Source organism: Moschus berezovskii, chromosome 14 (genome assembly GCF_049115385.1).
Source record: "Moschus berezovskii isolate FMDL1 chromosome 14, NW_MosBer_1.0, whole genome shotgun sequence".
NCBI classification, from domain to species: Eukaryota; Metazoa; Chordata; class Mammalia; order Artiodactyla; family Moschidae; genus Moschus; species Moschus berezovskii.
Genome location: NC_142473.1, coordinates 25464757 through 25481325, shown reverse-complemented (window position 1 = coordinate 25481325; position 16569 = coordinate 25464757). Strand labels below are relative to the sequence as shown.

Genomic DNA, 16569 nt, shown 5'->3' with positions numbered 1-16569 from the left:
CAGTTAGATGGTGTCAATTTGAAAGCAAACGTGTCTCCTGATCAAAAGAAACCCACTGAGGTGGAGGTTTGTCACCTTCTTCCCCTCTGTCTCCCAGCTCTTGTGCTTCACACCTTCCTTTCCCGTGGACAGTCTGACCCAGATGGAAAGCTCTGACTATTTGTAGGTAGCTGGGAACACCGTTTTGTGTCAACAGGGAGGTTGGGGTTTAGAGGAGAATGATTCCTCAGGTTCCTGAAGTCTTTCACAAATGGCGACTCAAACTTTTTGCCAGTGGAGAGTAGGGAGCACCACTTGGTGTTTTTCAGACCCAAGCGCAGCCAACTGGCTGTGTGACAGTGGGCAGGTGACAACTTCTCTGAACCTCAGACTTCTCATTTTGCTGTCAATGTTATTGTGAAGATTAAATGAGCTGATGTGTGAGATCAATAGACAATTCTGGCATGGAGGAAGGGCTCAGAAAATGGTAGCTGTGGCCAGTACCAATGGTACCACTATTGCTTCCATTGTACTGAACCTCAGGACATGGAAAATGCCCCCAGACCTCACTGTGGAGATGCAGTCCTGTGACTTCATGCCCTCAACAAACAGGATTCAACAGTACAGTTTAAGACAGATAGCTTTAGCAGCTCCTCTTCATCTTGAAAGACAGTTGGCCTTGTTCAAACAGATTAATCAGAGGGAGTTTCAGTTGTAAATAACATGGTTGAACCTATAAATCAATCTGTAAATAAGTGATTCATATTTAAAGACCTAAAGCAGAAATGCAGAAATAGAAGGTAACAAAGAATTCTAACCTTTCTGGTACATCAACCACATGGCAGCTCTCAAGAGAAAGATTAAGTATTTTCCCTCGAAGTTTACAAACCAGGATTTTGGATATGAAAAGAATTATCTACAGTTTAACTGTGCTGTAGGTAAGATGTGCTTCTGGGGCATCTTAACCTTCTATTGACCACTGATAGACATGAGAAACTAATGATTCATACATGTCTTTTTCTGATGTTACCCCAAGACGTATACCCTCGTCCAGCAGTGGAGGCTGAATGTCCCTCTTCAGCCATCACAGCTGTGTCTACCCTCCATGCCCATGGGAGCCAAGGCACCTTACCACATTAAAATAATTTTCAATATGTGAACAAGTAGGATTAAATACTAAAGAGTAATTTTTGATTTCTAGAATAACTTGATATTATTCATATTAGTTGGGGAATGACTAGTGGAAAATTTAAAAAACAAGCCAACTTTTAGTAATACAAAATTATTTATTAGTTAAAAAATTATCATTTGTTCGTTACACAAAAAAAGTAAAACAACCAAATGTTCCCTACAAAAATTTTAACTGTAAGCATACAAAGTAGGAGTGGCACTATGACAGCCTAAGGACTCCACCTTGATGCCTAAATTAGTGTCAGAAAACCAAAAACGGTGACATGTAAACTGCACCTGTGATATTTTGTTAGCAGGTTGCATATTTTGAGTTGTCACCTAGAGGTGGTAAAAAAGAAAAAAAAAAATAGATGTACACATGCCATGTTCCAAACAGGCGTCATTTCTATTAACTGTAGCAGATGTCCCAGTTTGTTTCCCTCTTATAGAAGTCACTGCTTGCTGCGGAGGGAGTGAAGTTCACATAGTCTGTGCTGGGGTAGGAAAAGCAGTCTGAGGCTCTGAAGGCATCCAAGCGTTCGGCCTCACAGGAGGCACAGCAGTGGATGGAGGTGGGGGAGAAGCTGTCATACTGGGCGTGCGCAGGCGGGTGAGTGTAGGTGTAATTTCCCGACGGGTGGCCACAGTTCCTGGTGTCCAGCTGGGGGAGAGCGGTGTGACTCTCCGGGGCGTATGAAGGCAGCTGAGCAGGACAGTAATTGTAGTCTAAGGAGCCAGAGTGAGTGGAGGAATCCGAAGGCGAATCTGGGGTCTAGATAGATGAAAACCAAGGACCAAAAAGCGTGATAAATTAGACAGGATTAAAAGAACTGAATAGAGCGTATTTATTAACTCAGAGTAAAAGAACATTAGGGGTGAAAAAAAAGCACAACAAAACCATCCGACCCAAACCAAATCTGCAGAAGTAATTTTATTTGCTGGCTGTGTGATTTCATGACACCACATTCTCTATTTACCTATTTCTTTCCCAACAATAAATTGCCCTGCTTCATTGGCTTTCTTTGTTATAAGCATACTTTACAGGATGCTTTGTTCTGGAAACCACAAAATCCCATTGTGCCTGGTCACCTGCACATCAAATCTTGCTGTGTGCCTCGATGGAAGGGGCAGGTGGCACCCTGGATGTTTCTCCACACCCTTGACTGTGGAGAAGAAGGTGAACATACACAGGGAGAGCCGGGGTCCTCACGAAGCCAGTGTCTGGGAGGCTCCAAGATGCCAAGCTACCGTTACAGGCACTAAAGTCTTGTCCTCTGTGGAGAAAGGTACTTTCCGCTCCTTCTTAGGCGGGTCCACAATTGTTACTGAGAAAGCCTAACTTGGAAGCTGGAAGAGAAGTGGATGTTTGGGGAGTCCTGTGTGTATATCCTGTAGAGTTAATTTCTTATCCCCTTAAAATTCACTTAGATACCTACATCTACTTTTGACAAACCAAAAGCAAAAAGGAATTTACATTAAAAAAACCCCTATTTTTAAGGTTTTTAACAGTATCTAAAAGACATCTTCAACAACTGGTAACTACCAATGGAAGCCTCACTCCACTTAAACTGATAACACATTTTCAATAATTTAAGGTCCGATATGAACAGACAATGTAAATGTTTTCAACTATTAGGGCTTCATTTTTTACCAACCATCTCAGACCAAAATGGGCTCTTGTGCCTGTACCAGACCAATACGACCAGTTAGGAGAGCGAATTAAGTGTCAAAATAAAACAGAAATAGCCCCTTATCAGATGACAGTTTGCCTTGTTGACATAGCCTTAATTCCATTTTCTAGAACTCAAAAATCCAAGGGCCATTTTTTAAATCAGTTATTTCCAATGAAGAGAAGTCTGAATTTTACAGTTTAAAAACATTAAATGAATATTGCTGGGAAACCTCTTTGTATGGCCACACACCAATGTACTTGGGCATAGCTGACTCAGGAAATCGTGATTACACGTGTTTCCAGAGGTTTTTGCCCTTCAATGTGTGGCTATTTCTACCTCTATTGGGTTTTACATCGGTCTTTGCTTGCTTCCTGGATGATTTCCTTGTTGATAGCGTTTGTATGATTTCTCACGAGATGATACAAACTCTCTGCCCCATAGTAGGCAATAACAGGTCTTGTAAAGAACAGAGATAAATTACCAGGCTCTGGTTAAAGCAGAAAGGGGCAGCTTGGAAGCTGTCTGGGAAATAGTGTGGAGTACTTTGCATGGAACTGAGCGAAGGATCCGGGTGTGTCTCTGGCTGAAGGTAGGAATCAAATATCTGGTCCAGAAAGCTGGGGTTTTCTTCACAAGAAACACAACTGGAAAATTCTCGGGGTTGGAAATAATTGGGTATGGAAGGAATTGGTTCAGGCTCAAAATACAGTCCTAGAAGAAAAAGGAACAGGAGAAGTTTTGGTTTAAAAACTGCACTTACATATTTGAATGGAGTTCTATTCTATATTCTGAATATTTACTATATCTAGGGGGAAAAGCGGAAAGTTTGAGAAAAGTAAATAGGCAGGCAATTTGGATTTTTTAAGTTGCCTTAGTTAATTCAAGCCCAGTGAAATGAATCTGATTAATAACTTGGAGATTTATTCAGAAGGTGAAAAGGAAAGAATGGTGATCCAATTTCTGTCCAACTGTTACAGCCAAGCTCAAACTTTCACCGTCCACTTTCTAGGACTATAAGCACCAACACCCACCCCTATCTGCAAGTGAGCCTCATCTCTCAAAAGTAACCTGGAGAGTTGCTTGAGGCTTTAAGAAGACTGATGCCATGGCAAATAATCCTCTTGATCTAGGGTTAATTGCTTTCTAAAAGTTTTCACACTGAGTGACTGAACTGAACTTATATTTTGAGGAGTATTATAAATGGCAACACAAATCATAAAAGGGAGAAACCAGGAATATAGAATACAAACTAGTATTATTTGTTTTATATTACAAAAAGCAAAAATGTTTCCTTAGTGAACATGTTACACTACACGTGATCAAGGAATTAATCTAAGTGCTTAAATACCAAACAAGAATAGCTCTGAAAACATTTTAGCATTAATAGGCCCCAATTCTGATTATTATCCTGAAATGCTCAAAGAAGACAGGCTTAGGGGAATGACAGAACACTGGAGGTTTTGAAGCCTCAAGGCTCCTTTAAGGTTAAGTTAAAGTAGCGCATTCAGTGGGGAGTTCCCATAGCACAGGTTTCCTTATAGATGACCTCTGTCAACTCTGAGCTGCGAGTGGCATATGTAGGAGTGTTTATGTAATAGTGTTATTCGTAATGGGCTGAGAAAACACACTTGTTTGAACTGCTTTCTGGGAAGAGAGAAAAGAAAGGGAGGGAAGCCCCTGTCAGCTAGAAGCTAAATGAAACAAGAGCAAAGGCATTATTCTAGGACCTCGGGATGTTCTGTTTTCCACCTAATAGTACACTTAAAAGATAACAGGTTTCAGAAAGCAATTCTGATCTTTTAATCAAGATTAGTTACTTGGAAATGAGGACCTGGAACTATTGTGAGGAACAAGCTCTTGGGACAGAGTAGATAGCAGAGAATAGACACTTGAGAAATGAGGACAAAATGTAGCACTTGTTTCCTTGCTGGGCTTATATTTGGAGTCACCATGCCTTTTTTTTCACCTTCTGATTGGTTGGATTCCAATTAAATGGTGGTGCCTATCTTAACCCCTGAATCAAGTACTAAAAGCCTTTCGAGATGGACTTTTGCAAGTGTTTTTGAGGGAATTGTAAGGCTGGCTGTACTGACCTGCAGAAGATGGTGGGACTGGGTCTGAAAGGTGGACACTGTTGCCTCCGGATTGCTGCCAAAGCAAGATGACCACAAAACAAAGTGAAATAAGAGTTCTTTAAAGGGAAAGCTAAAACATTTTGACATGAACTATGTTGCCTTCTACTTTAAGGTAAGCCAGATCCTTTCTTCTAAAAAACTTGCTGTTGTGAAATAAAACCGATGTTATATCTTATTCAGATTCAACTTTTATTTTTGCTTGGGGATTTTTTCTAATGTCTTCCACTTAAATTTTTATTAATTTTAATAAAAATTAATTTAAATGATTTTTATATTACATAAATGAACAGTTCAAGAAAACTCAGTAGAGTCTATTAAACTATTTAATTTAAAATTAATAAGGACTAACATTTATTTAATCCCAACTAGCTATAACTCAATCAATCATTTTCCTCAAAATTTTCTTATACTATCTGTTGGCTTACTCCTGGATAGCTAAAAATAGTCACATGTTCTTCCTAGCCATGATATAACAGAAAATATTTTCTTAAAGTTATAGTCAGTAATCTATAGCTTATCTACATTGTAGTTAATGGTTGGGAAATATTTTACTTGTCCGGACTTTTTATGCTATTTTCTATAAAAGTTGCTTTTTTCACTACAATAAATATCTGAAGTTTATGAGTCTGTTCCTTTTAACTATTCAAAGTAAAGCAGCCTGTGTCTTCTGGTTAAATTAATAACCGTACTAATCGAGTAATTTAGGACTTTTTTGTTTTAGTTTTCAGGTGGTGGCTTTAAAGTTTAGAGGGACCAGCCTTGCTCCGAGTCTGTGCTAGGAAGCAGAGCTCCGCATGCCTGTCTCCTGTCTCGCGGGGTACACTCACAGCCGTACACTGAGCCCCTGGGAGCCTGCACAGTCAGTCGCTGATAAAATAGGAGGTGGTGTTAATTTTGAAAACGATCCATGCTATAATGTCATGAACCAGGAAGCTGGAATCCTTCACCAGCTCTTTATGCAAATATTTGGCTACAGCTTGAGCTCAAGCACTTGGAAGGAGTGGGTTTTAAAAACTCAGCTTCATTGTAGAGTTCTCGTTAACCCCATTCCTCCCCCGGAATGGTCCCTTTGTAGACCTCCCCAGGTTATCTCCCTCAGGTATGTTTACAATATCCTACGTGATTATTATCTCGCTAGTCATGGGTTCACTTTCTACTTTGCTCCAAGAATACAAAGAAACTATCCTCTCTCTAGATTTCAAACAGTGCAAAAATCTACAATCTATGATTTATAAAAACACATCATCTGTTTAAAAAAATTAATAGTAGAAAAGGGTAAATTATGTTTTTTGGTAAGTACTAATTCAAGTTTCTATTTATCCTGTAGGTGAGAGAGTAGTGTGTGTGTGTCTGTGTGTGTGTGTATGTGTGTAGGGCTGTTTGTAAACTGATTCTGCTGAAGTACGTTTTTGAAATTGACAAATGTGACATGCATGTGTGTCTCCTGGCACTACCGGATACCTTAACATTTGTCTCAATCTATAACTTCCATCCAGGGTTGCCTTCTTAAAATTTCAAATTGTGAATACTACTCTGTCTTTATAACAAATTATGATAAATTTCTTCCTGCTTTACATATTTGATAAAAAATCAACTCTTTCCTTGGCTTAATGCTTCCCAAAGGGCTCCGTCAACCACTGAACAAATTGGAGATGATCTCTGTTAAACCAGAAGCAGGCATACATACACTATCCCCTGCCACCTGCCATCCGTGTCTACTGACTGTACCTCCTAGACTTGCTCGATTTCCAGATCCTTCTGCTGGTTCCCAGTGAGGAATTTTACATCTGACTCTCAAAGTTAAATCATCTCTGTGTTACTCCTCCATGCCTGCAAGGACCTGGGTGGATATCATCTCCCAGAAAGCAAGGTTGGGGCCAGCTTTGCCCTGCATGTTCCTGCAAGGCACTAGTTTAGAAGTACTGCTTGATTATTTTTCAGAGAGGAATTCAGAAAAATTTAGATAAGTCAAACTGCTCTAGGGAATAGATACTGGTCAGATAAAGAAATGAAATGTTTCAGCCTTGCTTTCATTCCAGCAGCTAGCTAACAGGGAAACAGTGGCCAAACCAACCCAGAAGTGGCCAAGAATAATACAGTAGCTATGTGCAAGTGGGGCTTCTCCAGGTTGCAGCTGGAGCAGAATTGTACAAGGTACCAAAGCCCCTTAATGAAAGATTACATTTTGTTAGGAACATCCTGATGATTTTTTTTTTTTTGGCACCACTAGTATATCCCAGTTCCTTTGTTCCTGGTTTTATTAATTTTAAAATAATCTCTGAAATAAAGGAGTTGGTAGTTAAGGCTACCAGACTCCTGCTCAGTACAGCTGGATCTGTAGGAAGATGAATTTAGGGAGCCAACAGGTGGGAAGGTTTTTTTTTTTTAAGAATAAGAAGGTCTTGGTCCCACTTTTTGCTCTACCATTAGCAACTGTAAGACTTTGAACTTTAGCTGTAATAGAGGCATACAGATCCCTGATCAACTCACCTCTCTTGGTTATTATAAGAACTAAAAGAAACAGTGAATGTGCAAAAGTGCTTTAAAAGAACCACTGGAAAGCCCTCTACAAATGGAAGAAAGTTTAAAACTTTAGCATGAGCTGAAGTTCTCCATATGGAGGTACTGACTTTGCATGCATGCTCACTGGCTCAGAAATGTCCGACTCTTTGCAACCCCATGGACTATAGCCCATGGGCTCCTCTGTCCATGGGATTATCCAGGCAAGAGTTCTGGAATGGGTTGCCATTTCCTCCTCCAGGGGATCTTCTTGATCCAGGGACTGAACCTACATCTCCTGTGTCTCTTGCATTGGCAGGTGGAATTTTTTACCACTGAGCTACCTGGGAAGCCCCCCGACTTGACATCCAGCAAATATAAAATTTGTGCTGCCCATGCCATATCACAGCAACCTCTAAACTCTGAGCAAAGGGTGTGAGTGAACGCTAGTGAATATCTGGCTTTTAACTTCTGATTTTAATTTTATTTTAGCTACTTTTCACAAATAATAATAATGATAGCTAACATGTATTGAGCACTTTCTAAGTGGAATGTGTTCTTCTAAGTGTTTACATGTAATAATCCATTCACTCCTCACAAAATCCCATTATCTCCAGCTTAAAGATGAGGAAACCGAGATATGAGAGACTGAGTAACTTGCTCAAGCCTTCACACAATGGAGGAACTGAGGTCTGAACCCAGTTCACTGGTTCTAGAACCTGTGTTCACCACTGCTACGGCATCTGCATCTTCCCCAAAAGGCCCGTTTTATGAAATCAGGCATTGCACACAAATAGCACTGGACACAAAAACTGTTGTGGGACAGATGCCAATAAGCTGAAGACAGGACCAGTCTTACCACTGACAATATGGATCCCATCCTTAGTATCTGAATCTACACCCAAAGCAACCCAAAGGCAACTGTGTGATCAAGGGCTCTAAGCGATGAATTGCCGTCTCTTGGGGGAAACCACCCTAGTTTATTTGGTTCTGTTGCTGAGCATTCTTGTTAGTATCTTCTGCTTTAGGATGTACATAAAGTGGTAGGTAACCTTATGACTGCCCAGGTCTATCTTATAACCTGGAACTGTTTAAGGCTTCATCATATATAAAGAGGTGGTTCTATATTCCAAGCTGTCTCCTCTGAGGCTACACAGCCGCTTTCAGCTGGGTAATTTCAGTGCTTGGGATCAGAAGAATGAGGACAGAGGTTCCACTGCAAATCGCCCCATGAAGGGCTCCCTAAAAGGACATTTCTGGGAGAGATTTCCTTTGCCTATGAGAGGGCACATACACTATCTTCCGACAGAATAAGAACCTACTTACCTATTGGCTGCTTCTCTCCCGCATTGGACCAACACGCTTGACTATGATCAGTGAGGGCTGGACTCCCCCAAGTCCTGAGCCCCACAACATGTCTGTTCTCTGTGGTGAATGGGGATGAAGGTGGGCACAGATGTTATAAGATCAGCTAAAGAAGGCCAGGTCTGGGAATGGTGATGGGCCCAGAGAGGCCTCCTACACTTTCCCAGACACAGGGCAGAATGAAGCTGAGCACCATCTGGGAACAAGTGAAGGGTTTATGCTTACGGTTCCCCCCGAGGCTGCCTGGTGGGCCCTTCTCTGCTGCAGCAGCTCCTTCACCGTGATCTTCACCCGGACACCTTGATACACCTTAGGTTTTTCTGGGGAAAGGCAACTGAGTCAGCGGTCAAGTGTAAGGTCTGCAGTGTCAGGCAGGGGTGCAGGGGTCTTTATAAACTATGGCATCTAATGCCAAATCTCTAGGTCTGGATAACGCAAAGAGAATGCTAAAAGGCAGATGGGAAAGAAACTCAAATTTCTCAAACTTGAAAGGATGAAGAGATTACCACGGGCAGATTTCAGGGCCCCAGTGGAAACAGAACCTATGGAAATCTGTGGGCCCACCCACTCCAGGCTGGGCACAGGTTTATCTGCTCAGGAATGTGGAGACCAGTCTAGGGAAACTCTCTGCCTTGGCTCAGTTAGGGAAACCCAGGGTTCTGGTCTGGAAGAGAGACCCGGGGAGGGGCTGGATGCTTCAGCACTGATCTAGCCCACTCCACTCCCACTCCAGTGGAAGTTCCGAGTCCTTTCCTTTCCCACGGGACCAGTCGTGGCTTCTGGGGAGCCTCTGACCTCCGTGCGCCCCTGGTCTGGAAGCCAGCCTTGGGGCAAGCAGCGGGCGGGTGGGGTTTGGCCGACCCTGGTCCTTGGATCACTAGGCTGAGCCCAGTAAAGGGACCAGGCCTGAGAACTGCCCCCCTCCCTCCCTTCTTTTTTCTCCTGCCTCCGCTCTCCTTGCCCCCTTTCTGCGCCTTCGCCTCTTTCCCGCCTCCCTCCTTAGGCCCCGCTCCTGCTCGCCCCTTTTCTCGTCTCTCCCCACCCCCTCCCTGTCTGGGGCTGGCATTTCCCGGCGGCGCCCGAAGACTCCAAGTCGAGTCCGCGCTGCGCGAGCCCTGGGGAGGCGTGCGGGGCGGCCCAGGACCGCGCGCGCTCGGCGGGGAAGCCGCCCCCGAGAAGGGGCCGCCCCGGGCTGCCCGGCTCCCGAGGGGTCGGCGGGGAGGGCGTCCGGCGCGCCCGGAGCGCGGGGCAGCCGCGGCCCCGAGTGGCGGGTGGGGGGCGCGGAGCCGCGGTGAGTAGGTCGCGCCGGGCGAGCGTTAGCGGGCGGAGGTGGCCGCGGGAGTCCGGGCGCGACTCCGGCCCTGACCTCGACCCGGGAGTGAGCGAGCGCGGGAGAGCCGCGCGGGGAGGGGGCGGGCCGCGCGACCGGCCGCAGCGCCCGCGACCGTGTCGGGCCGCCAGCGCCTCGCCTGGCCACTGCGGAGACCGCCGCAGGACTGGTGGGAGCCCCCGGGGCCGGGTCCCGGAGCTAGACGTCTCCCCGCGGGAAAGGAGGCCGCGCAGTTCGTCGTCCAGACCCGGGGGATCCCGCATCTGGCCCGCGGGGCTGGGCGCCGCACCCTCGCCGCCATCCACCGTCTCCCGGAGACTTCCTCGCCGGGCCCGCGGCCCCACGGGCAGCGAGTGCGGCCGGGGGTCCGCGCAGGAACCGCCACGGCCCGGCTCTGGGCGGCCGGCGCGCCTCCCGGGCTCATCGCGAGCCTCTAGCTCCCCCCGCCGCCGCTGCTGCGCGCGCAGAGTCCGCGCCGCCGAGAAGTCCCAGGGTCACATCTGTGGCCAAGTGAGAGGGCCGGTGGTGGACCGCGGGACGCGGACCGCCGCGGCGGCCAGCTGGGTCTCTGGGCCTCTGCCCTGGGGACCAGGCGCCGAGTGGGAGCGGCCAAAGCCTGGCCCGTGCCCTCTCCCGATCCCGGGCTCCTACTTGCATGCCCTGACTTTGTGCCTCTCTGTTCCATGCAGGAAAAGTCGTGGAAATACACCCGGATCAAAACGCCCCTCGCCCTCGTGACCCTACCCCAGAAGAAGCAGCCGAGTTACCCGACATCGTGGTCAGCAAGGGCTGAGGTGGTGGCTGGATGCTGCAGCTGCAGGGACTCAGCGTGGAGGAGGGCTCCTGTGCAGGGGGAGAAGCAGAGATGCAACATTTTTAAAGTTTCACAAAGCATCCAGCTGCACCCAGGTTCCTGGAGCAGGAGACAAACAGAATTAATGTTTTATACCTTCGGGTATAGGTTTGAGTTTTTTCCCCCTCATGCCAAGTATTTAAAACCTCTAGAAACCCATGATTTGACAATCAATGATTGCGCGATACTTTCAATTTGAATATTCAAAGGCTTAACAAAATGGACTATCTTCTGCAGATATCCTGCACACAGGCACCCCAGGGAGAGTCCACAGAAACAGGGAGTGAGACCCTTTTGGGTCCTGACCCTTGCTTTTACTGTATTTTGAGCATTTTGCCCACCTTCCCACAGAGAGAGCAGGAATCCTCAAAGATGCTCTGTGTTTCTGCCTCAAAGGGAGTTCTGGGATCCATGAGTGACCTAGGCTGCCCTTCATGTCCACCTGAGCCAGACTGACTGGGCTGACTGGTTTCCATCCCCTCAGTCTCTGTTTTAAGGGAAAATCTTAGGTTTTGGGGAGTGAACATGGCAGCCGGTAGGTATGGCCTGGCAAGGAGTCACTCTGGGCCCAGGTTGCAGGCTGGAGGCCTGCAGAGGCCTTCGCTTCTGTGCCTCATCTCCTTCTGGCCCCGCCTGGCCACGTGCTGGCTTCCCTCCCCTTTTCCCCCCTGCTCTCTGTCTGTGCCCCAGACACTGGGGTTTCAGTACAGAATGCCTGCACATTAAGACCCTTTGCTCCTCCCCACAGAGCGGGGGATGCCTCTGGGGCCTCACCCTCTGGAGAGTTTCTGAGTCTGGTGGTTTTTCACAATGAAGTTCCTTTTTGTTTTATTTTCCTCTCCTCTTTTCCCCTCTAGAGCCACCCCTGCCTTTTGGCCACAGGAGTGTGCGTTGAGAAAGGATAACAAGCTTGGCTTCTGCTCATTTTAGCTGAAAGGATATGGATTTGGGTTCAGGCCTTCACACTTTGGGTGAGAGGTGGGAGGGCTTTGAGGTCAGCTGACCCCTCGGTCCCGGCCTAATCCCCTCACCGATGACCTGGGATGGTGCTGGGTTATGTTCTCCAACCACCTGCTGTACCTCTCTGTGATTTGGAAACTCAAGAAGATACAAGTGGCCCAGAGAGGGAGTGGGTGCCAGGCCAGATCCTCTCCTAGCCCCCAAGGGAAGGCAGAGTGGGGTTCCCTTTCCAGGTAAGCCAAGACATTTCCATGTTGCCAGGACAGGCAACAATTATAGGCCCCTGTTCTTTGTTCTGTGAAATGCGTACAGTGGATTTGAGCATAAAAAATACCCAGATGCTCTGGGATGTGTTGGTTGCAGGGTGGCACATGCAGAGGTGGAGAAAGGAGTTCTCTGAGTGACAGGACGCCGAGAGTACGATGGCTAAGTTGCCTGACAAGTGGAGCCATGACTCTGGGGGAGGAGAGCAGTGCTGGGGACCCTTGAGGTAGCACCTGGCAGTAGATTTGTCACCAGTCCACCTGGAATCTGTCAGCTCTGGAGTCTCTTTCTCCAAAGGCACTGAGCCTGTGTTTTCCTGATGGACCTCAGGACCAGCCTGGTGAGGAGGGGAAGGCCACCGGGAGTTTAGAGAGGAGAGCCCCTGTTTCCTGTCTCCATGCCCTAGCCCTTCTCAGGAAACAGTGAGTCAAGCATCGTGGAATTAGGGACAGTCTCTTGTCTCTTCTAGCTTCTTCCACGACTTCTGTTCTCTTTTGCCCTCCTTTTTGTTTTACACTTATTTTCTTTTGGTTTGCTTTAAAAAAAATCTCTTGGACCTTTGTGTTATTATTTTTTTTTCAGGGTTTCTTTTTTTTTCTGTCTTTTTGTCATCACTTTCCTCCGTTCCTTGTCTGCATAGCTGTTTTCCTCCTGGGCTTTGTGTTTGTGTGTCTGTCTTCCCGTGTTCTGGGGCTCTGTCTCAGTTTTTCAGGCATAGTGGCCTTCCTAATTTCTCCTTTCACGTGGAGATGGGCGGGGATGGCAGGAGCCATAGAATGCCCTTAGTGACATCATGGAAACTGATGGTGGCAACTGGTTCCCCTTTGGAGAAGGCAGGCAGAGCTGGGTGAGAAGTGAGCGGTGTGGAGGCCACAGGCTCTGTAGGGACAGCAGAGACCTCTCTGTCCCTTCCTCCAGAAGCATCTGCCCAAACCAGAGAAGCAATTCTGGGGGCTTCTGCGTTGGCCCCTGGCTGAAGTGATGGATGTTCCAGTGCTGTGGCTAGCTAGCAACTTTGGAAAACTGGATTTGCTTAGGCTGGAGCCCTGATTTGAGAAACAAGCCCCCCCACCCCCCTCCCGCCCCAGTTTGTAGCCTAACATTAAGGAGTTTGGTTTTCACTGTTTCTATAATTGCAAAACCCTAGCACAGATACTTAAGAGCCAGATGCTACACCTGTAGGGGTGAGGGAGCGTTCTTTCTAACTTGCACCTTGTGGGGCCACCTGAGTCTTGTGGCCTGGAGCAGTGAGCTCGGCTCTGAGACCCCATAGCCTTGGATGTTCCTCATGGACTTTTTAGAGTTTGTCCTTCACTGGGTGTTTGTTGCACGTCAGGCACTGAATGGTAGAACCTCCCCAGATCCCAGACGAGGAAACAGGGTCAGAGGGATGAGCAACATGATCAAGATTACTGAGCAGGTACATGGCAGGATTAGGAATCAAAGTTTCATAAATCCCTTACTCTTAACTATTATAGTTATCTTCCAGATCTTTTATAGCAGATGCTTTCAAACATTTTAGACTTCAACCCACAACTAAGAAATTCATCTTACACGTTCACATACTGTAACAGTATATGTTTATAGAATAAATTTTTGTGGAACAGTGTACACCTATGCGTGTAATATGTTCTGAAATTTTCTGTTCCATCTTTTCCATCTCATATTTAGGAAAAATCTATGTTGATTGGGAGTCACTGAGATAATTTAATGATCCGCTGATGAGTTGTGCCTAAAATTGGAAAATACCGGCTGTGAGGCGTACAGACCCACTTGTCAGAGTCGCGCTTGGACAGCACGTGCTGTTGTGTGTGGACAGTGTGTGTGCTGTCTGCTGTGCTGCTGGCATGTGTGGGGCGGCTGGGGCAGTTCACATACTGGCTGGAGAGCGGTCTGTAAACACTGGGGTCACTGGAACCCCGAGAAGAGGCTGCCTGGAGGGGAGGAGGAGCTGCTAATTAGGCTAATGACAGCTTGTGTGCCTCAGACTGGGAACTCTTGTTTCTTGCTGGGGGCATGTGCTGTGCTTAGTCATTCAGTTGTGTCCAACTGTGTGTGACCCCATGGACTGTAGCCCTCCAGGCTCCTCTGTCCGTGGGGATTCTCTAGACAAGAATACTGGAGTAGGTTGCCATGCCCTCCTCCAGGGTATCTTCCCAACCCAGGGATCAAACTCAGGTGTCCCACATTGCAGGTGGATTCTTTACCATCTGAGCCACCAGGGAAGCCCAAGAATACTGGAGTGGGTAGCCTATTGCTTCTCCAGGGGAACTTACCGACCCAGGAATCAAACTGGGGTCTCCTTCATTGCAGGTGGATTCTTTACCCGCTGAGCTACCCTCATGGTTACCTGCTAAGTGTCTGCCCTGAGGTCCTGATCATCCCTTTGGAGTTTTTAATAAAAGACTGAAAAATAAAATGTTGTGGACTTTAACAGGTTCTCTTGTAACACAAAATGTAACACAGGGTCCTGATGGTTGGATGTTTAAAGGGATCTCTGAGGTACTGAGATGGACTTGGAGTGTTTTTCAAACATCCCTGCTGGTGGTCGTCCGGCCAAGGCTCCCTCTACCCTTGGGGTGAGCTGTAGGCCTGTAGATGAGTCTTGAAGACATGGGAGCTCACTGCATGTCAGGCAGCCTGTTCCACTGCTTTAAATAAAATGATGACTGGCTGAGCCAAAATCCAATGTGTTGTGTTAGTTGAGCACCATCTACATGCTTAGCCTGGTATCAAGCACCAGGAATATAAAGACAGATAGTCCTGCTTTCTGCCATCACCTGCTTGGTGAGTGATTACCTGTTCTCCCACTTCCACATTGCTGCTCCTTCATTATGGGCCTGTCCAGTACATTCATTGGTTCATTCATTCATTCAACGAGTGTATAATGATGACCTGCTTTGACCAGGCCCAGAGCTAAGCCTGTAGAAGTTATCACACTTCCTTCCACTCCTACTGCAGACCCTTTCTTTTTGAGGTTCACCATCCATAGTTTCTCTAAGTCTTCATGCATTATAGTATTTCAGATCTCCGAGCTACTGATCTTAGAAACTCTTAGTCGGTCCTTGACCATCTTGAAGTCCTGTTGCACCAGAATAATGGGCATAGAATACATTTCTTTTTAAAGTTTTAAGCTGAATATTTTAACTGAAAAGTTTTGGCAGGCTTTTGTATGCAAAGGGCGCTGCAAAGCATTATATTTTTCCCCCAAAGTAGGAGATTTTATTAAATTACACACATTTGATACATGGATATGGAAAGACTTTCAGTATAAGAAAAAGAAGGAGTTTATTCCCTTTAAATTTGACTATGGCTATAAATTCTCTTTATTAATGCAAAGTTCTTTTGTCATTCTTACTGAGGAATACTGTTACCAAACCTTGTGGGTAATATCAAGTTCCAAAAATATGGAGGAAACAAGTACTTACTGGGACCAGTGTTAATGCTTGGTCCATATGAAAATGACCAGGAAAACTATTATACTAAGGTTATTTAATGATTTGTGGTAATTCAAACTCTTTCCATAAAACAGATTCAAAGTTTTTACTTTAAGAGACTTCCATGGGGAATGAGCATTTGATAGTTTATCATTTAGGAAGATACCATCAAATTCTTCTTGAAAAGTTCATCTTTTACTTAAAACATTTTTATTATGCAACATTTAAGACATACAAAAGCATTAAGATTACCATGATAAAAACCTATGACTATATTATCAAGGTTAAGAAATATTATCAAGGCTAAGAAATAAGTAATCGCTCATTTATGTTTAAATTTTTGGATTTTTCCACCTAAGATATTTGGTTAAGAGAGAAGGCTATCGATTTTCCCAATGTGAGGAGCTAATTCTTAGATATTATTTGTTTTATCCACATTTTTTCCTTTCAGAACTTGGACATTTTTTACCTCTTTTCCTTTTGGCTTGTAATATACTGACAATTGCATATTGCAAACCCACATATCTTATTTATCAGAAATTATGAATAAAGGACACTTTAATATCAAAGATCAAATAAATCATGGTCTCATCATTTACAAATAAGTATAAAAGATTTTCTTATTATTTATTTAATCTGATCTTTCAGTTCAATCTTTAGGGATTCTAATTCCTAATCTATTTATCCTTTTTGTTTTAATCACACCAGATATAATACCAAACATTGAGTAACTTTTATTTCTAAGAATTCTTAGTAATATTTACAGTCTACATAGATCCTAAATGAATTCATAAAACATTTTCTGTGCTACTTCAAAGGTTCAGTAATTTTCCTTGTTAAAGACATTTAAAGATACAAAATCAATCATCTTAAATATATTACCAGTAAAACTCAATATCTAGTA

The 16569-nt window shown here is 45.2% G+C and overlaps 1 protein-coding gene across 1 annotated transcript; it reads right to left on the bottom strand.

The window, feature by feature from the left end:
• Positions 1-1245: 1245 nt before the first annotated feature.
• Positions 1246-14572, bottom strand: POU2AF3 (POU class 2 homeobox associating factor 3). The gene is made up of 9 exons (XM_088843369.1): positions 14555-14572; positions 13998-14162; positions 12299-12565; positions 10919-11064; positions 10441-10640; positions 9047-9141; positions 4916-4970; positions 3304-3533; positions 1246-1921 (listed from the first exon to the last, which is right to left on the bottom strand). The coding sequence occupies exons 1-9, from the start codon at positions 14570-14572 to the stop codon at positions 1559-1561; spliced, it is 1539 nt and encodes a 512-aa protein (XP_088699495.1). The 3' UTR covers positions 1246-1558.
• Between the last annotated feature and the right edge of the window lie 1997 nt (positions 14573-16569).

Excerpts from the sequence above, each read along its gene's own strand:
- POU2AF3 (XM_088843369.1), bottom strand. Across the intron at positions 3,534-4,915 it reads AGTCCCACCATCTTCTGCAG|GACTGTATTTTGAGCCTGAA; the intron begins GTCAGTACAGCC and ends TTTTTCTTCTAG. Across the intron at positions 1,922-3,303 it reads TCTGCTTTAACCAGAGCCTG|ACCCCAGATTCGCCTTCGGA; the intron begins GTAATTTATCTC and ends TCATCTATCTAG.